The following is a 26,735-nucleotide window of genomic DNA, read 5'->3' as shown; positions in this document are numbered from 1 at the left end:
TTACGTAATTCGCTGTCCTAATAATATACACATAAACTCTACTATTATATCATATAACAAAACATATATTTGTAGTGAATACCACAGTACCAGTAGCCTACTACTGCATAATTCTACCACTGTGTACAGCACTGCAAAGCTTACTAGTACTCAAGATGTAATTGTTTTGTTGAAATTTGCAATATGCATAATCCTCGCTAAGTCTATCAAGGAGACCTCTCTAAACTGATTTTCTACGTTTAGAGAGGCTATGGTGAGAAAGAAAATGGTTGGAATTGCGTTTCACCTAAGTTGTTTCTCATAAACCCGTTTATTTTCCAACTGATCCTTTTCAAAGTGTCCCTGCAAAGTCAAGAATCATTATTGGGAACCAATGCTAGAATGAAAAAAAAATACGCTCGACCCCTAGTGGCTTAATAAGATACTTAGACGATTGACAAAGAAACAATAAAGATACAGCCATGTCCTCATAATATTGTAGTAGGCCTAATTTTTGGTTCCAATAGCACATGAGATGGGAAAATTATATAGTCTTGAAGCTAGCAATAATCACACGACGAATAATAGTAATAAAGGGAGAATGCTGATGCAGAAAACACGAGCAAAAACACGAATTCATATGCAATAAATGCAAAATCATATAAGAATAACCGTACATAACGTATTGTGCACACAGTAAACAAAAGGTATGAAATTCTATCAAACGAAAATAATTTTCCACCTGTGTGTTTCTATTGTCACTCAATTTAATTCTCTCTTCGGTTCTTCAACTTGAAGGGTAATTGCATTCCTATTGAAACCTGGATTAATCATTCTTCAATAACGCATCTTATAAGCTTTAATTTGTAGATATGTTAAATGTCTCTTACTCAAATATAGTCTTATTATGCCTTATCATAATTTACTTTATTAAATATTGAGAGAGAGAGAGAGAGAGAGAGAGAGAGAGAGAGAGAGAGAGAGAGAGAGAGAGAGAGAAGAATACTACGGCATCTTATAATGGTTTATATTCATATAAACTTGGAATACAAAACTCTCCCTCCCACTCAGTGCCTATACTCTTATTACTCTTATATCATTCTTTCGTCAGTATTGAGAGAGAGAGAGAGAGAGAGAGAGAGAGAGAGAGAGAGAGAGAGAGAGAGAGAACATCGGGCTGAGTCGCCAATATTAAGTGCTTGCCTGGTGGCTGCTGGGGATAAAATGGCGCCCTGTTTTGAGATTGGCGCTACTCCTCGTTTTATACAGGCACTCTATTTGATACAAGAAGAATATAGTGAAAGAGATGTGGAAGATTGAAATAATCTCTCTCTCTCTCTCTCTCTCTCTCTCTCTCTCTCTCTCTCTCTCTCTCTCTCAAGCAGTAAAAAATCGTTATATATGAGCTGTAATTAAGAGATTGTGTTTCTGATATGAATTAAGTTGGAGAAAGTGGAGAGACTAGCTAGCCTACAATTTGATGAGTCAAGAATAGCTATATTGGTTGACATTTGAATGGAAGGATGCAGGCACTCCAAGAAATACAGATATAACTCAGAGGTAGTCAATTGAGAAAGTTTGCCTAGAATGTATAGTCCTGTGCTAAAAGTAATTGCAAAGATTACTGCTGAAATGTTTTATATGTTTTATCGGGATGCTATTATTGCATAATGCATATTCACCTTATAAATTTAATTATAAGGAGAAAATTGTTTCAAATACATGAAAAATAGCTTGAAATTACGTCAGCTGCTTTGACTATGTTTTACGACCCTCCCACCTTTTTAACTTTCTGGATCTACGCTTGTATTGTGGGGAAAAGAAGGCTTGATGTCCAATGGCATTCTCGTACCTCTGGGAAATGACTATGTCCCAAGCTAAGTAACTGATCAAAGGATGTGAGCTTTTAGAGAAGTGAAGAAGAAGGGTATTCACTCTGGTCTCAGACGAAGTCCACAAAATTCCACCCCTTTTTAAAGATTACTACAATGGTTAAATAGCTTACATTTGTATTTTAACTATCAAAATGGCAGATGTTTGTTTTTACATGTTTGTTAAAGACAATTTTCCTCTTGTTCATATAAAAGGTTTATTTCTACAAAGAAATCACAACCTACATGGGAAAAAAAGTATGGATCACTATTCAATTAAGTGAGAAGACAGGATGATTATCTTAAAAGAATAAATAATATCTGAGTCTGATATGTGATTTATAATACATTTATATTCCAATGCAATGGTTCCCAACCGGTGGAAAATTTCCCCTAGGGGGGACATTTGGGAGTTTCAGGGGGGAAATTCTAGTCTGGAACTAAAATTCTGGAAATTATCAGAAAATAATTAGAAAACAATTTCCAGCAATAGCGTTCCGATCTTCTCTTCTCAGGAGTACCCGTTTCCTGAACTTTACCTGCTTTCATTTTTATGTTTTATTTTCTTTCTTCTTTTTTAGTTTGATCTTTTCTTTATATGTCTTAATATGATCTCACTTGTTCTATTTAGGTCCGCAAGTGATCATGTAAAAAAAAACGAACATGTTCGGAAGCATATCTAGACTTCGGTTTTACGTTCATTGTAAATAACGGGGAACATCTGCCACAATGTGTCATCTGCACAAAGAATGGTAGCATGAAACCATTCCAGCTGAAGCAACACCTTCAAGGATGCCATCCCGAACTACAGAACAAGGACCGTGAATACTGTAAGCTGAAACATAATTATCTGAAGAAGACGAGACTGGACTCAACTGGAACGTTTCGTCAGAAAACGGACACTGTTGTGAAAGCGTCATACGGAGTCTTGTACTAGATTGCGAGGAAGAAGAAATCACACACAATTTGTGAAACATTGGTGACAGTGGCGTTGCCAGGGGTGTCTCAGAGGAGGGCCAAGCATTTGGCGAGGTCATGTTTGAAGGGGGCAGCTCTATGCAAGGCCCAAAGGGCCGAAGCCCTGCGGCAGGGGGTCTGTAAGCCAGCAGTTTTAAGACTGTCTGATATGCATTCTGAGCATCCAGAATAGTCATTTTGACCTTAGACATGAAAATCAGATGTACCAGTTAGAAGACTTAAGTTCAACCTCATTACAGTTTCATGATTATCTAGAGGGGAGGTGGATAGTCATATGGTCAACCCCCCTCATCTTGTGTAGGGGGCACCCTCCCTGAACATAAAACTATGCAGTTTGAGCTTTAATTGTTCTCTGTGGTACCTTGAGTTTCAGTTTCGAGAACAAGTTTGAATGTACTCAGCATGATGATAATCCAGTAATAACACTATGCTAAATTTAGTTGCAAAAGCACAGCTCATTTATTACTATGTTCCAGTAGGCCTACACATCTTGCAAAGCAGTAGAAATACAATGCAACTGCATAGTTTTTGTCACTTTTTTTCACAGAAATACGTCGGCTTCAGTGATAATTTTACAAAGTGAAGAAGTACAACGATGCATACTTAACTTATAGTGACATATTCATACATTTCGTAAGTGCAGTTAAATAGTGAACATAACAAAAAACTTATGATTTACAATTTTACATTAGTATTATGGGCTTGTAAGATTGGTTGTAGTATGGTGAACTGTTTTAATAGGAATAGTCACTTCCAATCAAGACTATTTATTTAAATGAATTACGAAATTGGATAGTGGAGTTGGGAGTATAAGATGTGTTACCTATTTAAATACATTACGAAATTGGATAGTGGAGTTGGGAGTATAAGATTTGTTACCTATTTAAATAAATTACGAAATTGGATAGTGGAGTTGGGAGTATAAGATTTGTTACCTATTTAAATAAATTACGAAATTGGATAGTGGAGTTGGGAGTATAAGATTTGTTACCTAACACATTCGTATTCCTCCGCTATTAATTTTGTCTTCCAAGCATCACTAGTAGTAACATATCCACATAAATTGCAATAGGATTTAAGTTTCCATTGTACAATTTTCAGCACCACTGTTTTATATGTATTTTTTCCTTTTGTCTATATCCAAATTTACTGTTTTTATCTAATTAGTAACAAATAAATGTAAATTATTGTACGATTTCTGACTCCATCTAGTGTGTATTAAATAACACGTGTAGATATCAGTGTTGAGAGCTCTGTATAACTTATAGACTTTGATCGCATAATATAGATGTACAATAATTTCAGTAGAGATATTAAAACAAACGACGAAAAAACTTTAAATTCTGAGAGGGGGGCCAAGAAGACCCCTCTCAGGGGGAGCAAGATTTTCTCCAGGGGGGCCAATTGCCCCCCCTTAGCTACGCCATTGATTGGTGAAGCCATGAATGCTGTAGTGAGGAAAGTTGGTCCTTGGTGAGGCTTCCCACAACAAGATGACCCAGATTTCCCTTTCAAACAACACCATTCGGTCACGGATCAATGATATGGCTGAGAGCATCAAGAACCAAGTTGTTCAGAAGGTTCGAGGGTCACAGTTTTTTTCGATTCAACTCGACGAATCGACAGATGTTGCGAATCTGTCCCAGTTGTTGGTCTTTGTTCGTTATACCACCGAAAAAGGAATTGCAGAAGAATTACTCTTCTGCAACCCTCTCCAGACCACGGCCAAATCTCAGGATGTGATGGACCTTATCAATGACTTTTTCGAAGACACCAACATCACCTGGGAGTCTCTGGTTGGGGTGTGCATGGATGGTGACCCAACCATGCTTGGCTCTCGATCGGGATTCATCACGCTCATCCAGCAAAAGAATCCGGCAGTGGAATCAACACATTATCTGATCTACAAAGAGGTGCTTGCTTCGAGAACTATCCCCAAGAACTTCAAGCAGCATCTCGAGACTGTCATCAAAGTCTTCAACTTTATCAAGGGTTCCGCTCTGAACACTCAGCTGTTCTGTCGGCTCTATGAAGGCATGGAAGCCGACCATGAATCGTTGCTCTTTCATACTCAGGTGAGGTGGCTCTCGAAGGGAAACATGTTGCAGTGAGTCCTGGAATAGTTTGATGAGGTGGTAGCATTCCTTCGGGCTCAAGAGAATGTTGTGCTTCTGGAGGCGTTGGAGAGTGAGTTTTTCCATGTGCGGTTGTCCTACTTGTTTGATATTTTTTGTGCATTGAACTAGCTCAACAGGAAACTACAGGGCAAAGGGACCAACATTTTTTTTCAGTCGGACAAGATCAGAGCTTTTGTGGCTAAACTGGAACTGTGGAAGAAAAGAGCGGGGAGTGGAAGTTTTTCCTCACTCCTCACTCTGAACAAATGTGTGGAGGATATGGAGGATGGTCTGCCTGATCCAATAGCTGAGGATATCAAACAACACCTCGAAGGCTTGGAGGAAGAATTCAAGTATTACTTCCCGGGGATCACAAACGAAAGCAACGAGAACAAGCTTATCAGAGACCCATTTCAGAGGAACGTTGATGACGTGCCAGAAGCGTGGCAGGAAGAGTTCCTGGACTTGAAAAATTACTCTGCAGCAAAGGATGCCTTTCAGAATATGGAACTGGAAGAGTTTTGGACCCAAGTCGGAGGAACCTACCCGCTTCTTGCTACCAATGCTCTGCGGATATTGGTCCAGTTTTCTTCCACTTACCTGTGTGAGACAGGATTTTCGTCACTGGTACACCTCAAGACAAAGACACGCAACAAGTTGGAGGTGGAGGCAGATCTTTGATGTGTGCTCTCCATAACTCCACTAGACATTGAAGACCTTGTGAACAGCAAATAATGCCAGAAGTCACACTAAAATGCTGTGTTAGTGTTAGTGTTCTTATTCAATACAATTTAATGTTAGCTGCTGTCGGGAATTTCGAACTGATCAATCGAAGTTCCCGCCATTTGACTCCGCCTACGTTGCGTCAAATTGGAGGGAGAGGAGAGAACTCGCGGGCGAATGAATGTCGTTCAAGACGAGAATGTTTTAGAACCAAAAAGAGAAACCGCCTGGTAGGGGAGGCGCTGAGACTAAAGAAATCGACCACTTGTAATTTAAGATTAAGAAATATGACGTCATTCTATTGTAACATGATAGAAAAATCCAATCTAGAAATTTAGGTTCAGGAAAAAATGTGGGAAAAAGGTGACGTCGGGGGTTGCAGAAGCCAGCTCTGCCTCTTTGATCCGACGTCCCCAACCACAGTAAGTCCTAAATTGTTCACTCTCCCCCCCTAGTGTACCCAGGTCGGTTTCCATATAGGTTTTGCTAGAGTTGTGTAAAATTTGTATCTGTAAATATTTCATTGATCCTTGTGCCAGGGGATCAGAGTTGTTTTGTAAAATATGTGAAAAGGTCTCGGTAAGGCGTTTATCGTGATAACTCACTAAATGTTTAATTAATTTTGCTAAATTTTGAGTCCGATGCGGACATAGTTTTTTTTCAGTTACGCACATGTTCATTAAGTCAAGTGTCTCCTTGTATGTCAAGTAAAGGTTTATTTTTGTAATTCTCTCGTATTAGATGATTATTTTTATAATAAATTTGTTAAAACATAGCCGTATTCTACTTAATTCCCGAATGGTTTTGAGAGGCTAGCCTTTAAGGCCTTGTGACCCGCCCAGCACATCGGGCAATTTAGTAAACCGGTGAAATTTCGCCACAGCTGCGTTAGTGCATTTGAAAAATAAATTAGTAAATAGTCTCAGTGTGTTTTAACTGATCTTTCTCTCATACACATGAAGGGGGAAATCTGTATGGTTGAATTGGGTGCAGGGGGAAATGACAGAAAAAAGGTTGGGAACCGCTGTTCTAATGGGGAACATCAAATGGTGTCATCGGTTACGATGGACTACTTATAGTATTGCAATATTAGTAGTAGGTTAGCAAGGGCACCACCCACCCGTTGAGATACTACCGCTAGAGAGTTGTTGGGTCCTTTGACTGGCCAGACAGTACGACACTGGATCCTTCTCCCCGGTTATAGCTTATTTTCCCTTTGCCTACATTACACCGAATAGTCTGGCCTCATACACCTGACAACAAACAAATTTTCTTCTCTCAAGGGGTTAACTATCGCACTGTAATTATTCAGTGGCTACTTTCCTCTTGGTAAGGGTAGAAGAGACTCTTTAGCTATGGTAAGCAGTTCTTCTAGGACAGTGGTTCCCAAACTGGGGGGCGAGCCCCACTAGGGGGGCGTGAGGACGATACAAAGGGGGCGTGAAGTCATCTGCTTGAAATTACTTGTTTAATAGAATAATAAAATCATTAAAAGAACAAATATCTGTCATTACATACATGCAATGTATAATTATAGCAGTCACTCCAACCCGTTTATTATCAAGCTAATTCTCTTTGGGGAAGAAAGCCAAAGAAAGTTATCAAAGATTTCCTTATCGGATAACACAGTGAAGCGTCGCATTGATGAACTTTCAGAAGACATAAAAGAACAAGTTTTGGACAAAATAAAAGCATCTCGCTTCTTTGCAATACAGTGCGATGAAAGTACTGATGTTGCTCACCTCTGCTAGCTGCTTGTTTATTCTCAATTCGTGGATGAAGGAACAGTGAAAGAAGAAATTCTTTTCTCAGCAGCACTGGAGACAACAGCAAAGGCCATCGATGTTTTTTTTCAAAGGTGCATGAGTTTTTCCATGAGTACGGTCTTTCATGGGAAAAAATTAGCCGGTGTTTGTACTGATGGTGCCCTAACAATGATTGGATCTCGCTCTGGATTTGTGAAACTGGTGAAAGAAAAAATCCTGCTATAACTAGGACTCACTGTTTTATCCACAGACAATCATTATCAAGCAAAACTCTGCCAGGTAATCTACGCAGTTCACTGAATTTGGCAATAAAAGTGGTGAATTTTGTAAAGAATAGCTCTTTGAATTCTAGGCTTTTCGCAGCTCTTTGCTCAGATCTGGACACACTGATTACAAGACTCTCCTGTTTCACACAGAAGTCCGCTGGCTTTTCAAGGGAAACATGCTGAGTCGTCTTTATGAGCTCAAGGATGAAGTGGAAATTTTCTTGCAGAAGCAGAAACAAGACAAACTGTATGAAGCATTCAGAGAGGAAGACTTTCAGCTCTCACTAGCATACCTTGTGGACTTTTTTAAGGCTATCAACAACCTCAATTTAAAGTTACAAGGAAGAAACAAAAACATCATTGCACACTCTGGTGTAATCAGAGCTTTCACCAAAAAAATTCATCTTTGGAAAAGAAAAGTACAAGTTGGGAACTTTTCATTGTTCTCACATCTGAATGAGCTCTTGTCTGAATTCCATTGCTGAGGAATTTATACACTATTTTCCAGATGTCTCAATGGAGAATTCTCTTTGGACATTGGTGCAGAATCTATTTAACATTGATGTGGAGTTGCTACTGGAATCACTGCAAGAGGAAGCCGTCGATTTGAAATGTGACTCGAGCGTGAAAAGGGACTTTGAAACAATTAAGTTAGAAGAGTTTTGGGTGAAATATCTCCCCATGTACCCAAAAGTAGGTGAAGAAGCACTTCGTGTGATTCTTCCCTTTTCTTCTACTTATCTTTGTGAAGCAGGATTTTCAGCTCTTGTTGTTCTGAAAACAAAACAGCGCAACCGACTTGATGTAGAAAATGACTTGCGTTGTGCGCTGTCATCCTTCAATACTAGAATTTCTCACTAAATTTGACCAGAAATTGTGCCTTAGTCTCAAAAGTATTTCCAAATATTATATGCCATGTTTTCAAATGATCTATTCTTAAAATTGCAACTCAATTTTGCCAATCTGCTAATGTTCAGACTTTTTTTTGCTCACTTTGAACCAAATGTTTCGTTTTTAGTTACTGGAATGTACTATCATTTGTTTTAGTTGCTTTCATTATTAAAATGTAATACAAACAGAAATCTGTTTTCCTGTACAATGCTAAGAAATAAATATAAGAATCATTTCATATAAAAGAAAGAGAGGAGTGGGGGCGTACGGGTCTACTGGAAGTAAAAAGGGGGCGTCAGGTAAGATAGTTTGGGAACCACTGTTCTAGGAGAAGGACACTCCTAAATTAAACCATTGTTCTCTTGTCTTGGGTAGTGCCACAACCTCTGTACCATGGTCTTCCAATGTCTTGGATTATAATTCTCTTGCTTGAGGGTACACTCGGGCACAATATTCTATCTTATTTCTCTTCCCCTTGTTTAGTTAAAGTTTTTATAGTTTATATAGAAAATATTTATTTCAATGTTGTTACTGTTCTTAAAATATCTTATTTTACCTTGTTTCCTTTACTCACTGGGCTATTTTCCCTGTTGGAGCCCCAGGGCTTATACAGTAGCATCCTTCTTTTCCAACTAGGGGTGTAGGTTATCATAATAATAATAATAATAATAATAATAATAATAATAATAATAATAATAATAATAATAATAATAATAATAATAGATTGTGCTGAAATGGAACTAGGCCGAAAATAACAAGAATAAAGTTAAAATGCGACAATTTTCATGCAAGAAAGTAACCAGAGTTCCACAACAAGAATTCTCTGTCCACACGTAAATATGAGACCTTGAATCTATCTACCATTTTTCATTCTTACTAACATTTCTTTCTTTCCTAAATGGGTGACTATCATAGTCCTTTCTACCTTTAAACGACGAAAGCACATTGCATATCAGATGATGATTTGAAAGAATAAAAGTCCTTTCTGTTCCATTAACGTCAGTCCTTTTCTCCACGTAATCTTGAAATGTATGGCTTGAGGTCTTCACCCTTCCTCCCCTTCCCGTCTAAAACAATACATCTTTAGTCGCCTATTCCTCGGACACTTCTGTCAAGTGAGCGAGCATATCAAATGAGATATCCTCTCACGTGGCAGGATAACTCTTATCTGTCAGCATGCCAAGAAGAAAGTTTTATGAAAGGCATAAAAAGAAATTCAATGATCACACACACACACACACACACACACACACACACACACACACATTACAACTCATGTTTTCTGAATAAGATTAAAGTAGTGGCAAGGTCTTGACATTACTTTCTTAGTATAAAAAAGGGCAAAACAAATCTATGAGGAGGAAATTTTTGCACTGTCCGCTTATTCACAGTATGGAGATCTGACTAAGCTCTCTGTCGGTCCTTTCTTATTATTCATTACTGTATAGTCAAATCAAAGTCAGCTGGTTCTTTGAATCTTTGCTATATCTACCATTTATCCTCAAAGTCGTCTCCCCTTCCCAGATTCTGAATACTGAATATTTTAATTAGGGTGGTCGGGTGGATCTCCAAGAATTTGACCTTACTTAGTATCTATCATATCACATCATCGTTCTTGTAAGAATAGCCTAAAAATGAAAATATTCTATTTCTGAAAAAATACGTCAGCAAAATTACGTTCAGTTTTGTGTACCTTATTAATTTTGTAGGATCTACTTGGACTGCCCATTTGAATCGATAATTTTCTTTTAATACTGTAATGTTCAGTGAAGTTTCTCCATCAGTGCTGTAGTCATGAAGTTATATATATATATATATATATATATATATATATATATATATATATATATATATATATATATATATATATATATATATATATATATATATATATATATATATATATATATATATATATTGGTGGAACGAATGCGACGAGGAGTGCGTCCTGACAACGGATTTTATTTATTCCACAAATATATACTCTTTCACTTTGGACACAGTATTTCTTATTTGTCGAGTCAAGACAATTCTGCCATGTTGTCGAGCATCCGTATTAGAAAGTCGAGTCGCCTCAAAGCAGGCCCTAAAAATATGTTCCTGAAAAGTGTTGAAATATAAAATCTTCCGTTTAATGTCTGCTTCCCAAAACGCGTTGTTTTTTTTTTTTCATAGATAAAGTATGAAAAAAAGTAGAGAATGACTAACATATCTTCAATTCTGTGTTCCTGAAAATAACTCACAATATTTCAAGTTTAATATCAAGTTTCGGGCATCCAATTTTATGACATCACCCACCTCCAAAATTAAGAACAATTTCCGTATATATTTAATTATACCTATCAGTGTTGTATGTGATTTTGCGAACTTCTCTTCACTGACAAGGAGTTTCTGCGAGTCACGTGCAGGAGTATTTATATAGTTAAATGATACAGTACGTTTGAACTTGCGCACTAAAACGTTGGGGGGATTTTGTTATGGTCCCTGTTGTACTCCATCGTAGAATTGCGCAACATGTTTTTTTTCCCAAAATAATGGGATTCGATCTTTACAATCTATTGTATAACCAATCACCAAGTTGGCAATATACACATAAATAGGGAATTTGTTGTGATTGAAACAACACCGTAATTTACTATTCACTTGTATTGTGCAACATTATGCAAGCATCTTTCAGTAATTCGTTGTAGAAATGTTTATAAATAAAAGTAGTACAATGTGATGAACTTTATTTCAAATTAAAACTACTGTGCAGAATATCGGAAAACTATACTGTACGTAAAATGTTTAGTTTAGTACAAAGCAAAGTATCAGACCCTTTGGTACAGTGAAGGTAATTGTGGAATACTTTTATAAATCTCTAGACCAACAAATGAGCTTCACATCAATCATGATGTATTTGATTAATGATGGGCAAAATACTTAATTTCATTTTAACAATGACAAGGAAGATTTTTTTGCCACTTTGTCACATCTAGAATCATGACAACAATCAGTATCCAAAGTTTTTCATAGAGCAAGAATATTTTTTTTTCCAAAAAGGATTGGAATCTTAAATAAGATAGGTGTGCAGATAGAGGCAAAGGTCACGAGATGCTCTTTTGTTCTACTTGCACGCCATCTACTGGGTAGGCAGACACTCAAATCTAAGTGTTTATAGACTGTTGACTACACACTGAATGAAAATACCGACAGCCAAAATTCATTTTGCTAGCATACTTAGAATAAGACGTAAGTATTGGTATACTTGTGTGTAATCAAGTGAAACCTCAAAGTACTCATATGAGTACATAAAAGTGATTAATTGTGCGTCTACCTACAGAAATCCACAGGATAACATATAGTCGCCATTTTGATCGTTATGGACCCCTCCTACTGTCAGCTGTTCACGATGAAAAAATGTATGTTTTCCTGTTAACACGCTTTTCAAGATTTTAGAACAGACTTCAGTGTAAAGTTGGGCTGTTGATCTCCTTGTGTCGGATTATAATTTCCATTTTAGTATTGAAAGAAACGGGCAGTAGATCGGTGTTACCAGGAAACATCTTGGTACAGACGATAAAAAACGGGTTTTTGTGATAAGCTTTGGACTCTATCGCGTAACAAAAGTCTTGTTATTTTTCTATTTACCCTGATTGCATTTAGTGTTGTAGTGAGATACGCAGAAGAGTACCCCCTTGCTACTATGTTGTGGTTAAGCTAATTGTGTTCTGGGATGGGCGAATTTCGTTCTGGTGCTGAATTAAGGAAGCCTCTAGGGTAACGTTACAGGTTTGGCCTGGCTTTTCATACTCTAAAATTAAGGGTACGAGGGTTTGGCAATGCGAATCTAAAGAACCTAATGCATACAATAAAATCGCTCCCTGACTTTTTACGGGTCAAATTAGGATGCAGTGAAAGGAAATTCCTTTCCTGTGATTGCTTGTTAGATCACCTAGATACCTTCTGCACCATCACGGAATTGTTAATATTAATACTAACACTGATCGAATATATGATTCATGTATTCTTATCCTCGCAATACTCTTCTTGTCGAATCACTTTCTTTAACAGTATGTAACTTTGGATTTCTTCTGTTGAATTTGCCATTTACCCTTTCCATTAAAATCTGGACTCCATTTTCAATTCCAGACATATTGTCATGCTTGGAAAACCGTATTATTTTACAAATGGACATTATTGCTTTCAACATAAAATATAGGTTTTTCTGTTATATTATGGTGTGATTTGAATGATTTTGAGGTTTATTTCCATCGCAAATGAATACTTATCCTTCCACCACCCCTCCCCCCTATAGATAACAATCTGGGGGAACCTCCTTGGGAAGTGGGGTTTTTTTTGGGGGGGAGACAAAGTAGGTAAAAACAGGGCAAAATGGAGGAAAAAACATAAATATAACACTCAAACATATAAGAATGGACCGGTATACAGGTATACATTGAATTTGAAATACATAAAAACACGGGAAATTGGAAAACCCTAGCCAAGAATTTTACATGAGAAAATGGCATACAAATGCACTATATGACCAGTTATTGCCCGTCTCATTGTAGTTGTGCACTAACCTAACCTTAATTTTCTGACCTAACCTGTCACTTAATATATCTGCACCTGGATGGCGGGGCTTCACCCCCCCCTTTTAGGTGGGCAGCCTTGCCCCCCACACCCCCTAACCTAACGTTTTTCTTGATTTGTATAAGAACTAGGTTACCTTATTAATGTCCATAACTAAAGTAATACCTGATCGGTACTTAATATTGCAGAAATAAATATACTTACCATTACTCTCAGTCTTATAAGCCTGAACAATGGGGCTGCTGGTCCTCCTCTTCCTCTTCCTCTTCCTGTGGCCTCTTGGGCCATTGCCTCTCTCCTTGAGGAGGGTACAGCAATGCAGCAGTTTTACAGAAATAATGTAGTCGCTGATTTTCAGGGTATTGTTTTAAAAATAAATAGCGAGATGTATATTGCTGAAAATATTGTGAGCGATTTCCAGGCCGCTTGATCCACTCTTTGAGATCCCTCCATAGTCTTTCAATATTTTGAGTATGTACCAATGCATTATCAGGGTCTACAAAGTTTTCCGAATGATTCACCGTGTTATGTATATAACCCAAAGATGACAGCTTATTATACGCACGCCACTTGTCGCTATTAATACATGAGCCACTCTTAATATATTTCTGGATTAAAGGAATAAGATTTTCAGCTGAGCATTCTCGAGGCAAAGGCTCCACTAAGGGCAGTATAAAAAATTTCTTGGATTCCCTCTTAATCCCCCAAAAATCCAAATATCACTGAGAGGATGGCCCCTGTCAAATTTACATTTGCCAAAATGGGATTTATCTATTTCTATTATAACACCATCACCACCAATTGGTTCTTGATTATCAAAATAATATTCAGCAACTTCACAACAAAAACTACGCCAATCAACACTGGTTGCTCTACTAATTTTAAGAGAATCTATTACAGTATGATGGTTCCACAATTTATTGACCCAATGATTAATAGATAATAATAGTTTCCAAGCAGGAAGATGAGTACCATCTAAAAAGGTACTGTATCTTTATAATCTGAAACTTGATACCCACATTGCTGGTGTTTCTTTGTTTTAGCAATCACCACAGTAGAACTACAATACCAAATATGCTTATCTTCCCTAAAAGTAATGGTTTCTGACACTTAGGACACTGAACACTCAAAGGTAACACAGAATGTAGACGGAAAAAATCATTTGCATATTTTGCATGTTCGGGCTATGCACCACCATATTTGCCTATTACCCAAAAATAATTGAGCTCACAAGAGTCACACAACTGAATTTCACTATCCATACCTTTAAACTGGTGGCGGAAAAGAAAAGCCTTGGTCTGTTGGAACCGTATTGTTTTCTGATTGGTTAACAATAAAAACGTCATAAAAGTGACATAAAGTGTGACAATTGACGTCATCATCTCTTTAACGAGGACCAACCAAACCATAGTATTTTGGAGAGAATCAGGTATGTTTGCAGATGGCAGTTGTAGATTAGCTAAATGTCAAAACAGTGGCCTGAAGCACCTGTCTTCGAATGGCAAAACGTCAAAAGTATTATGTAATTCCAAAAACGTTTATTATTGGCTGAAATCAATGAGTTAAGCCACAAGAGATGAAACAGATGATTTGAGTGGTTGTCGATAACAAATAAGCAAATAAACAAACTCAGGATACTGATGACTGGTGTAGAAGGCAAATATTAAGACGTCATAAAATTACTTCCAATAACAGAAGTTGAAAGGTGGAGCCAACAACCAAAACAGATTGGTTCTATGCGTACGCATTGTGAAGATAAATTAACCACCTACTGGAATGAGATTTACGAAGCTTCTACCTAGTGGAATGAGATTTATAGAGCTGCCCGTGCCAGAACTTAAACTTTTTCAGGTGAACTCGCTAACGTTTTTCTTGATTTTTATAAGAACTAGGCATTTGCGACAGATATTATACAGAAATACTACAACGCTCTTCCTCAACATAGTGAACTAAGTTAAAATACTCTACATTATTAATGTCCATAAATAAGATAATACCACCATAGCTCTCCAGGAAAGTATATATAGTATGGCCTAACCTAGTGGGTCCCTCCTAATTTAACAAGGCCCCCTCTAGGATGGCAGGTAAATTTTTACCACAATTCTAATTAAGAAAATAAGAGGTGTTCCCAATTTATTTATAGGTAATTTGAAAAATTCTAAAGACATTTTAGCAGACATTCATATTTATCTAAGTATAAAAGAAATTCCAGTTACTAGATTCTACACCTGAAAAAACTGAAACACAGAAATACGATCAAACCCAAGTTTCCTACTTATCCTAATGTAAAACTCCCCCATCCTTACACTGGAGTGTGTGACCTCCTACGACACCCCCCCCATAGGAGTAAGTTTCCTTACTGTAATTTCTCAAGACCTTTTCCATGTGATAGCCTCCCAACCTGTTTCCCTTGTGAGACATCGTTTTTCAGATGCATCGCTTAGTTTCACTTATTATAGCTTGAAAAGTAAGTCTTTGACAATCACCTCATAAAACCCTCTGAAATGAATATAAACACCAGCAACATATTTCCTTCAAAAAGGAAATGTCTGTATAATTAGCTTGGCTAAACAACTGTATCCTCACCAATTGAGATACAAGAATGAACTTTCAAATTGTCAGATCTAACATATGAAACTTAGGGTAGATGATTGGCCAGGTAAATATATGATACAGTACTTTGATTTTTAGCCAAATACATAAACCATATATTTTTCCTACTCTCTATATTGTGTTTTATGCATTTATGACACTGATTATTGGGGCAAACCACCCTTTCATGAGTTTTTGGACCCCCTTACATAAAGACTTATGGGGGACCCCTTGTGGGAAACCAGGTTTTCTTTTTGGTTGGGAAATATCATAAACAAGTTATTTGCAGCAATAATAATGGTCAGAAATGCAAAATAAGTACAAGACAACCAGTTGGAAAAATATATGGTTCATGTAAGTGGCTGAAAACAGGTCAAAACATGATTATTTAACACTTTTGAGATAGATTTGTAATAGGGTACAGAACCCAACAAACTCGCCTAACCTAACCTAGTGGTTCCCATGTCACAACCCCTAGTTGGGGCCAACCCTACAGACCCCCTTCCCAGGTCACAACCACTAACTGGGGGAAGCCCCCAGGACCCCCCTCCCCAGATCACAACCGCTAGTCGGACCCCCTTTCCAGGTTGCAAACTATAAGTAAATCACAAATAAATCCTTACAATATGATGAAGTAAATCGCAAATAAATCCTTACCTTATGATTGACACCGTCTCCTTTTTTTTCTCTTGGTAATCTTTACAGAAGCTTTGCAGTAGAAAATGTGCTGGCCTTCCCTCAAAATTAAGTCAGAATTGGACCTTTGAGGCATTATTTCGCTGATTTTTAATTTCACATAAGTAACAATAGCTTTACACTAAACGTAGAGCATTTCCACCATAATCAATTATTGACAGAGACGAAATTACACTTAATTTTGAAATAGATTGATGTACTTCACTCAAGTTCCCTCTTGGAGACTTGTTTTACCTGATGATGGTTAAGTTGAAACTGAAGGGGAAGGTGTTAAAAAAATGGATGTTGTAGAACAACATCCGGGAACTTAGATGTAAGGTGTTAATTGGTTTAAAAAAAACACCTGACCAATACGTCATTGTAAATGCACAGAAAGCACCCCAAAATGTTGGGGAAAAAAAATGGATGCGTAATAAGTCCCCTTCAATCTCTCAGATGTAAACAATGGACTTATAGTGAAAAACATACTTCACATTTTAATAGACCGATGCGTAAGTTATTACGCCCCAGCCCCTATTAAACATATGGAAAAAAATACCAAACTAGTCAGCACTCGTCCATTTCTTATAGCGAATTCCAGTTTCGCTAGAAATTAGAGGATCATATACAGTATTTACCGATTGGCCATTAGTAAGCAGAATGGAATTGGAGACTAGTTCCAGTAGTACAGAAAATGCAAAAATCATGTAATAATTTAATTGAGAATTTTTTAGTTATGTTAAGTTTATATTTGTTTAGAATAGTTTTTGAAGATGCATAATAGATTTAGGCTGTTTCAATCGCCTAACAAATTTTATACTACAATTAAGTAAGACAGTGTATAGTTTCCTTGCCTTAACGCAAGTGTCTTTCTTTTGATATTTGGAGGGGTAAATATTAACTTGAAACTGCCCTCATACACAAAGATAGATTTACAACTACTCATATCTTCTTGATGCTCGCTGCCAAATCACTTTTTATATGTAACTTTGTCACAAGCGAACCGTATTCCCTTTAAAGATGTACTGTATTTTAAATTTCTAATTTTAAACATATAACTTACCTGGTAGTTATATCTATAGCTTACGTCCCTGACGTCACGGCAGAAATTTCAAAACTCGCGCCAATCGCCGATTGGATAGTCCCATAACATTGGGATCTGGATGGCATTTTCAATTCCAGGTATATTATTATGCCTGAGAAAATATATTTCATTAGGGACACAACTAGGAAAATAACAAAACCTAAGGTTTCCCACCTAATCAAACTTAGGATGCCTTGTCCTTACCTTAACCTAAGTGTCTTACCTTATTGCTTGAGGTGGGAATCCGAGGTTATCCAGTACAGTATAATCTAATGGTCTCAGTTATGGTAGAGGAAGTGCTTAATGATAACGGGATATTTTCCATGGCTGAAATATTTTCTGAGAAAAAAAAAGGCCTTTGTTGTCAGAATTAGTAGGAACAACTGCTTGAATTATTTTGTCTTTGTAATATGAAAGTATGTAATATCTGGTGGCACCTCCAAACGTGATGTTTTTCCCTTTACATGTTATAACTGCCACAGTTTGGACACAGCACCATTTATAACTGTATTACACATTAACTTTCGTCACCCTTTTTCTGTTTAAGGGGGCTGTTTGAAAAAATCATTTCCTATCAACTCCTGTGTTTTTTATGAACCAGTTTGAAATTTTTAGCATGGGTTAGTTTATGTATAGCAAAAAGGTTGATATTCATATTTTCTCCCCCCCCCCCAACCATTTCAACTGGTACCCCCCAAAATTATTTGAAGACAAAACTCTGCCGTCACTTTTGCAACTTAAGAGGTGAAACTTATGTGGTAGACAGATATTAGATAAGGTAGTAGAGGAAGAGAGCCATTTATCTTTATCATTATTTTTTTTACAAATATGTTTCTATTTTTGAAAAAAATTGGATCAATTTCTTGGAAAGTATAATCCTAGAATGTTCGTTTGGACAAAATGAGAAAGATCTTTCTCTATTTTCGTAGATAATTTAATTAGCTTTCGTTTGCATTTTGTTTCTCTGAGATCGGTGTATTCGTTACGTCTTGAGTTTCCATTTGAAAGTTGATAAGTATAGTTTCGAGAAATTGGCCTCCAAAGTTTTGGGATGATATTTTTTTGCTTGTCTTTCCTTTTATTTGCTTTTTGTCATACATTTGGAGCATTTTATAACAAATTCTATATGTTATATCATATTTGTGGTTATTACTTTGTGTGTAATGCATTATATTTTATATATTTAGGTTCCATATCCCCCTCTTTCTTCTCTTGGAAAGAGTATTTTCCCATTTTTTTTTTTTGTGGGGGGGGGGGGGTTGTCAGAGATACCCACACTTGCTCTCATGGATCATAAATGTTGCATACATTTTCTTGGTCTTAGCATTGTTTCTTCTTAACAAAGATGTATTTTAAGCCAAAAGAAATAACCACTAAAGGAAAAGAGTCAAAACACTCGAGTGGTTGAAATGATATCTTGCATATTTGAGTTCTGAGCTGCTACCGGTAGTCAGTCGGTATCATTCCTACACTCAAGCACCTCTACGTTATTGCCGAATCATAGTGTTGCCATATACGGTAATTAGATATTCTCATTTGATGGCTAAATTGAAATTATTACCGGTAAACTAAAGTTACCTTTAGGTTATACGAAAAAATTTACTTTTCCAAATGATAGTAGGATTATGTTTTTGTCTTATATCTCCAAAAATATTAAAAAGTTTTCTGTGAATATAGACAGAAGGCGTACGTATATGAAATATCACAGAAAATGTGATTTATTTTATTTTTTTGCCCAATGCTCCTTAAAGCAAGTGGAAATTTCCTTACAACAGGAATGTTTACAATTGAGGCCTAGAAACACCCTACCAAAATAAAAGCATGAAGGAATTACATAGAAATGAAGAAGAATAGTTTGGGCCTCAGGGAATGTAGGGGATTGGCCTAAACAAAATTTGTGTGATGATGAAGATGGGGCTGAGTGGGTGTTAAGATGACGATTGCAGTGGGAGCCTGATTCTAATGAAAAGGAAAATTGGAAATTAAAAGCAATTTTTAAGGACAGACTAGCTACAAAAGATAAATAAAGTGATTCTGAAAAAGTCTCAAGGTTATGAATTCATGTGTAATTTACATATCCGGGCGATGTTTGTGTTATGTTCTGTTTGAAGGTGTGAATTTGAGAGTATCCACTACAGCCTGAGAGAGTGATTAATGACAGGACTTATTTTCCACGGTACAAAAATTTCATAAAAAAATGCCTTTGTAATAGGAATAATGTCAGCATGTCTTGATTTTTGAAATGGGACATTTGCGGCACCTCTAGATGTGACATTTTGACCTTCACATGCAGTGTAACTACCACAGTTTGGGCACTGAAGACGATTTATGATAACCAAACAAGTTAAAAGTAATGTAGTTTGTGTTTAAAGCAATTGGAAATAATGATACTGTATACTTTAATAGGAATGATTGCAGGCGGGCCACATAAGCTCCCTACTGAAACAAGTGCATGAAAGAACTGTATAAAAATTTAGACAAAAGATAGCACCGCCTTGAAGGTTGTTGATTGGCCAAAAAAGTCATGTGACCATGAAGAAAGTGCGAATTGGTCATTTATACAATAATTGCAATGTTCATTTGGCTCTAATGATAAGTGAAGTTAGGAAGCTGTATATAATTTTAAGCAAAAATCTTCCTTAGCAATAAAATTGAGCTGCACAAACTGATTCGGAAACAAGAGTTTTGGGAAGAAAGAAATAAATTTCATCGTATATATGGCCATTGTTAGTGTTGGTTAATATCTGGAGTTCTTGGGCACTTGAATAATGGCATACTCACCACTAATTAGTAGTAGCAGAGATAAACTTATGGGGGTCACCGGGGGTGTCAGCACTCCTTCGATAAGGATACACTGTTTGGGGGTAATTTAGGTTAGGTAACATCTCTCTGATCTAGTAATATGATATTGAACTTCTCTTTATCTCTGCCTGAGCTCACCTCTGTCCACTAATCTACAAAGCTTTTGTATTGTGCCAGTTCCTCAGGATGAAAATCCTTCCATTTCAACTGTGACCTCAGAAGCCATTCCTTGCCCTATATCCACCAAATTACTCTACGAGGAACAGTAGGGAGAAATGGGTATTTTGATACTGTGATGATTATTGTGTCATGGCTACATATGTATTTCATGTATTGAGGTACTGTATGTTGATGGGTTGAATTTAGATTACATGTCAACTGAATTATGATGTCAATTAGTCTCAAATTTCCAAGCAACAGCAATTGATTATATTCATCCTTGACTAGGTTATTGGCTGCTTGATTCATTTTTAGGATTATTGAAGGAAGCTTAGGTTAAGCTAGATTTCAAGTTATTTTTAGTTATTTGGCTTCTTGGGTGCATTACTCCAGTTGAAAATTGGGTTTTATTCCTATATGAAAACAAATTTTTGTCCTTTGATATAGATAACTTCAGTGAAGCTAAAGCAACTGTTAAAACTTGACGAGGTAGTTATAATTACCTGTGGGTAGTGGGAAGTCCTGCCTAACTACCAATCAACAAATCTAGTACTTTTGACTTTGGCTGTAATTGTTACGCACATACTCTTGCTGCCTCAAATTTTGGCTGTTTTAATTTTTGTAAATATATGATAAAGGTATTGGATAGCTCGCTATACATCTGTAATTGGTTTTAGGAGAGGCAACTTGATTCGCATTTACTTGATACTAGGTTAAAACACAAACTAACATAACCATTTCTTTATTCTAGTTATATGGCTAGTAAGAATCTTTGTTCCCATACTAACAAACCTTTTGTTATTTATGTGGATATTCTTTCCGCGGCAGTCGGAGTCGGAGAGTCAAAGCAATTTTGAGTCAGAGGAGTCGGAGTCGTTAAAATTGTCCTGACTCCGACTCCGAGTGGATCTCAATTGCTTAACATACAAGTTTTGCAGACAAATTTTGAAGCTAAATTCAAGGGGGTCGCATCATACACGATATATAAAATTAGTATATGCACTCTTGGACTAGGCCACATAGTTGTTCAAACTGTATATCCATTTACTCTGGTAAAAACATACAGCTATATTTGAAATAAACCAGATTTTGATCAAACTGGTGTGATATGTAGTAAGTTGGCCAGGGCACCAGCTGCCCATTGAGATACTACCGCAAGAGAGTTATTGGGTCCTTTGACTGGCCAGACAGTACATTGGATCCTTCTCTCTTTGCCTACACGTACACCGAATAGTCTGCCATATTTTTTACAGATTCTCCTCTGTCCTCATACACCTGACAACACTGAGATTACCAAACAATTCTTCTTCACCTAAGGGGTTAACTACTGCACTGTAATTGTTCGATGGCTACTTTCCTCTTGGTAAGGGTAGAAGAGAGACTTTAGCTATGGTAAGCAGCACTTCTAGGAGAAGGACACTCTAAAATCAAACCATTGTGTTTTAGTCTTCAGTTGTGACACAGCCTCTGTACCATGGTCTTCCACTGTCTTGGGGTAGAGTTCTCTTGCTTGAGGGTACACTCGGGCATACTATTCTATCTTGTTTCTCTTCCTCATGTTTTGTTAAGTTTTTATAGTTTATATAGAAAATATTTTAATGTCGCTGTTCTTTAAATATGTTATTTTTCCTTGTTTCCTTTCCTCACTGGGTTATTTTCCCAGTTGGAGCCCTTGGACTTTGGCAAATAATAATAATAATACTTAACTGATTTAATAATAATGCATGTAATATCCATATTTTAGTATCGTATTTATAAGTAAAATCATAGCGAATTGTAATCCTCCTCATTGTTTACGTTTCTATAATCTTTTCCACTGTTTGTGTTTTTGAGTTGATCGTCACTCCTCTACGCTTTCCAAATCAGCTGATTAAGGCAATCTACTGAAGGAGATTTCATATTTCTTAAAAGTAACACCTATTACTTGATCTATCATCTTCCACCTAGCAAACTAATTTAATATCAATAGGTTTATTTGAAATACTTCTCTCATTTTGTTTACTTTCAAGTTGAATCGCATATAGAAGTTAACCAGAGTTTCATTTATGTTGTTGGTGCACAATAATTTACATTTTTTTTTAACTGTTGTGCTTGATTATAAAGCTTACGAAATTATTCACTATATCGTGTTATAAGCGGTTTTCAGACACTGTAACTTCATCTTCAAAATTTGTCATTTACATTTAATCCCTCGATTTGCAAATTCATAGGTTCCCACTAAAGTTTCCTTTTGTTTCCTTCAGTTTCAAACTTAGCTTTCTCTGATTCCAAAGTGAATAGCAGCTATGAATAATGTTTGTTTTCTTGCCTTCATTTACAGTTGTTAGTTATATTTGGCAATATATTTTCTTGATCTTTTCTCCCTAGTGATCAAGGGTATAATGTAAAAATGTCGGTCTTATGCTACTTTGTTTACTATCGTACGGTGATCAATATGCAAGCAAAACAAGTGCTCATAAGAAAACAACAATTTTTTTTGGGGTGGGGGGCGAGTTTTTGTGGCTGTATGCGTTTACGCAATGGTTATAACTTTTCTTCCGATACGTTTATCTTTGTTTTAATTTTCTAACCCATTGGAGTGGTAGATGGGATAAAGAAATGCATTATAAAAGTTAAGCCTGTTGTAATTTTGTTTCTCAAATGATGTATCAATCCCTGGAATGGGAAGTAAAGGATAGATTGTGTACAGTAACAAAATGTAAGCGACCTCATTCATGTTAGCAAACATGTGTCTTTCCATCAGGAGGGAATTTATTAATTCAATCAAAATAGTTCATTACATTCTAACACATGCATTCAATGGTAATTATGTCTTGGATTATGTTCGATGAGGTGAAATTATAAAGATGGAATGAGGGATATATCGTACTGTCAAAAGAAACCGCTAGTACACACACACACAGAATCAGCTGACTTAGACTTCTGAGTTGAGCAGTTATCGTATATTTTTAAAATATATATGTAAGAAACAAAATTCTAAAGGAACTCAGTTAACAAATCAGAGGCTCCTCAACTGTCAGCCAAAGAAACTAAAATCACTGCTGGTGCAAAAGTAGACTTTGATTCCTACTTTGAGCCAATAGAACAAACACATGTTAAGCGTTGTCGAGGCGAAGATGCACCAGACACCCAGATGATGAAATTAAAACAAGATTTCTCTGATGCTTTGAATGAAATAAAGAAAAATTTTATCGATCTATGAAAGTGACAGTAGAAGGATCCATCCAAGCTTATCCAAAGATCATCTGTGATGTAGCTAGAACTCTGTCAGCAATGTCACCCACTGAAGTCAGTGTTGAAAGACTTTTATGCACTGAAAAAAAGTAAGATCTAAGGGCTTCAATAAAGGAAAATCTGACTTGAGTCAATTTTGTTCCTAAGAACAAATATTTATCTTAAGAAATTCAAGAAGAGTTCAGTAATATTTTCATTCTTTCATATGTGTAATTTTATTTATTTAGTTATTTAGTGATTTCATACCACTAAAAAAGTTTAATTTCAAGTTTGTTTTCATTTGATATTGAAAATTTCCACTAAGGTGGAGCTGGCTTTCTCCATAATACAATTTTATTTGATATGAGTACGGGTTTATTTTTCCTAAATCTGTGTTGTCATCAGTTTCATTTTACCAAGACTGAACAATGGACAATGATTAAGAAAAGGCACTTATTTAGCCACAGACATGTCGATAGTATACTAACATCTAGTAAAAAAAAAAAATATTTTCTAGCAATTAACAGGGTATAACCGATTTTGGAGTAAATATTGTGTAAAGGAGTCGTAGGTACCTAAAAGAGAGCAGTCAGAGTTGGAGTTGAAAGGTTTTGGTACCCACTCCACTGGCTTGGTGGCAACCCTGCTTAACCGCTTAGCGGGTTGGCAGCGGGTGGCTGGGGGTTACCCAGCTGTGAGATTAGTCAGTTTTTCTTTTGGCTCAGTAGTGATCGGACATGTCCGCTCTCCTGACTGTCATTGGACTCCTTATTTGTTTGCTTTGTCTCTTCAGGTGTGTGTGTCCTTCTTCTATGGTCGCCTTCATCATGCGAATGTGTCCAGGGCAAAAGGGTGCCGCGTGTCGGACCTACATGTCGTCCTTAGGGACCAAACCGCACTCACCGGGTACTCTGTGACAAGGGCATCGTTGCGAGCAGGGCTCGCCCTTGGCAGTGTAGGGAGGGGTCTGCCTTCCAATGGGAGAGGTTTGGAAGGCGCAGGAAGTAGAAGACTAAGTGCGATCGTTCTCGCTCAAGGGCGAGCGGTACCCCCAAATCGCTTTCTAAAGCTCCTAGTTGCTCTCGCTCTCTCGAGGGACGTGCGAGCAGGAATGCAAATCGCTCATCTTCCGGGCAACGCCAGCAGTTGTTGCTTCCCCTAGAGGAGCATACTCAATTTGTATATTTCAGCGAGGTATAAAAGTTTTCCCTAGACCACAGTCATATACTGTACTAGGCAAAACCGGGTCATTGTCCATGCCAGCTCTAGTACTTTCACCCACCTAAGAACGAGTCATCCACATAAATAACGTAAGGTTTGTTACTATGGGAACAAATGACAATTCAGAGATATTTTGTATTTTCCCTAACTAATACAAACCTGGGGTTATTTATATAAATTGGCCCACCATCACTTGTCCCCAGAAGGCCTGCATGCAATAAAAAGTGACGTCTTACGTCTGTGAAAGTATATATAGAGGTGCCTGGGTACCCCTCAGCCATCCCCTGCCTACCCGCTAAGCAGTTAGGCAAGGTTGCCACCTCGCACTTAAAAATCTAATGGTTACCTCCAGCTGCCGCTGAAAGAATATCCACATAACTCCAGGTTTGTATTAGAAGGGAAAAATACAAATTATCCCAAGTTGTCATTTCAAGCTTATAAACAAATAAATTTTAGTTTTTAATGTAGTATCGTACAGAAAAAACTTAATTTAAATTTACAAATAATGTACATACATACAGTGATACCTTGATATGAAAACTTCTTACAAAATTTTCACGCTGCAAAACGAGATACAAAGATTTTTTCGACTCGCCATGCGAAAAACATTTCACGCTGCGAAACGAGGTACGATACGAGAGCACGACCACTTCCGAGACTAATTTTAAAAATTGCCCGCCATCAGCTGTAACTTTGCCATCATCCTCCTGCACTCCCATTGGTTATCCCCTACTTGGATGCTAGTTACTACTACAAGATCCTGCTCTCCTATAGGTCAGCATCTACTGTACTGTATCTCATCATACATCTACAGTGAACCCTCGTTTATCGCGGTAGATAGGTTCCAGACCCGACCGCGATAGGTGAAAATCCGCGAAGTAGTGACAGCCCCTCTGATGGTCCAGCACTTTGCTGCAGTAGAGGGGCTTGAGTGTCCCAATGATGGGCTGGGCAATGGCGGTGGGGTAGTTTATCCACCCTGGCAGGCTCAACCATACCGCTAAGGCCAGTTCTGAGAGACCAGACCAAGACTGGACCCCTATAGGCCTTCTTTATTTTAAGATAGGCAAAGGCTAGGAGAAGGAAAACTCCAAAATCAAACCAAACAAGACCCCAACGGCGGAGCTTCCCAGCGCCGGCGGAAGAGGGCAATGCCTGTCGGGCAGGCAACAAGGCGGGCCTTGACATAACAAGAACCCGGCAGCCCGATGCAACCAACATCGGAGAAGCCGCCTGTCTCATATGTCTTGAGCCGCGGTGAAAATGATGTGGGCCAAGTGTGTGTGCGTGGCCGTTGCAAAGCCACGACCACCCAAAACAATATACCTAGCTACTGGCATTCTGTCGTTTCCTCCACCCTTCTTCATCTCTTTCTCACCATCATCATCATCATCATCACCAGCAAGTCCTGAGGCGACAGCACCGTGGGTGAAGAGGGCAGGCCTGGATAGCTGGAAGCCCTTAGCCCACGACTGCACTCAGGCGACGAGTCTAAGATTCAGTCGCTCTCTGGTGACGGTGCCGTGACACCAGAGTTCGGCAGCTGGACCCGTGACTGGGCTGGCCTATTGAGGACACCGCAGCCCACCCCACATGGGGAGGCCCCTAGAAAAGGTGGGGTAAGCATCGGACACGGCAAACCCGTCTGGTCAGCTCACCGCGGCTGGCGGACATCCCACTAATGCGGCCGAAATAACAAGAAAAAAATATTAACCTTAGGTGCGTGGAACATCCGCACCCTCCAAGACGTGACGAACACCAACTGCCCGGAACGGCGTACAGCCCTCGTCTGCAAGGAGCTAGCCCGCTTCAATGTTGATGTG

The 26,735-nt window shown here is 37.7% G+C and overlaps 3 protein-coding genes across 3 annotated transcripts in view; all 3 read left to right on the top strand.

Moving 5' to 3' along the window:
- Positions 1 to 4,321: 4,321 nt before the first annotated feature.
- Positions 4,322 to 5,626, top strand: LOC137620953 (protein FAM200C-like). The gene is made up of 2 exons (XM_068351395.1): positions 4,322 to 4,903; positions 5,075 to 5,626. Exons 1-2 carry the CDS (start codon positions 4,322 to 4,324, stop codon positions 5,624 to 5,626), a joined length of 1,134 nt encoding a protein of 377 aa, XP_068207496.1.
- A 1,565-nt stretch (positions 5,627 to 7,191) lies between these two features.
- On the top strand, positions 7,192 to 8,561 carry LOC137620952 (protein FAM200C-like). Its single transcript, XM_068351394.1, has 2 exons — positions 7,192 to 7,393; positions 8,209 to 8,561. The coding sequence occupies exons 1-2, from the start codon at positions 7,192 to 7,194 to the stop codon at positions 8,559 to 8,561; spliced, it is 555 nt and encodes a 184-aa protein (XP_068207495.1).
- A 3,158-nt stretch (positions 8,562 to 11,719) lies between these two features.
- faf (ubiquitin carboxyl-terminal hydrolase-like faf) overlaps positions 11,720 to 26,735 on the top strand; it is a 346,068-nt gene continuing 331,052 nt past the window's right edge. The window contains exon 1 of the mRNA XM_068351160.1: positions 11,720 to 11,822. The gene's annotated coding sequence lies outside the window, so the exon portion shown is untranslated. The remainder of the gene's footprint in view (positions 11,823 to 26,735) is intronic.

This window comes from Palaemon carinicauda, chromosome 27 (assembly GCF_036898095.1).
Source record: "Palaemon carinicauda isolate YSFRI2023 chromosome 27, ASM3689809v2, whole genome shotgun sequence".
Lineage (NCBI taxonomy): Eukaryota > Metazoa > Arthropoda > Malacostraca > Decapoda > Palaemonidae > Palaemon > Palaemon carinicauda.
Note: the sequence above shows the minus strand (reverse complement) of the source record. Positions and strands in the feature narration are given on the sequence as shown.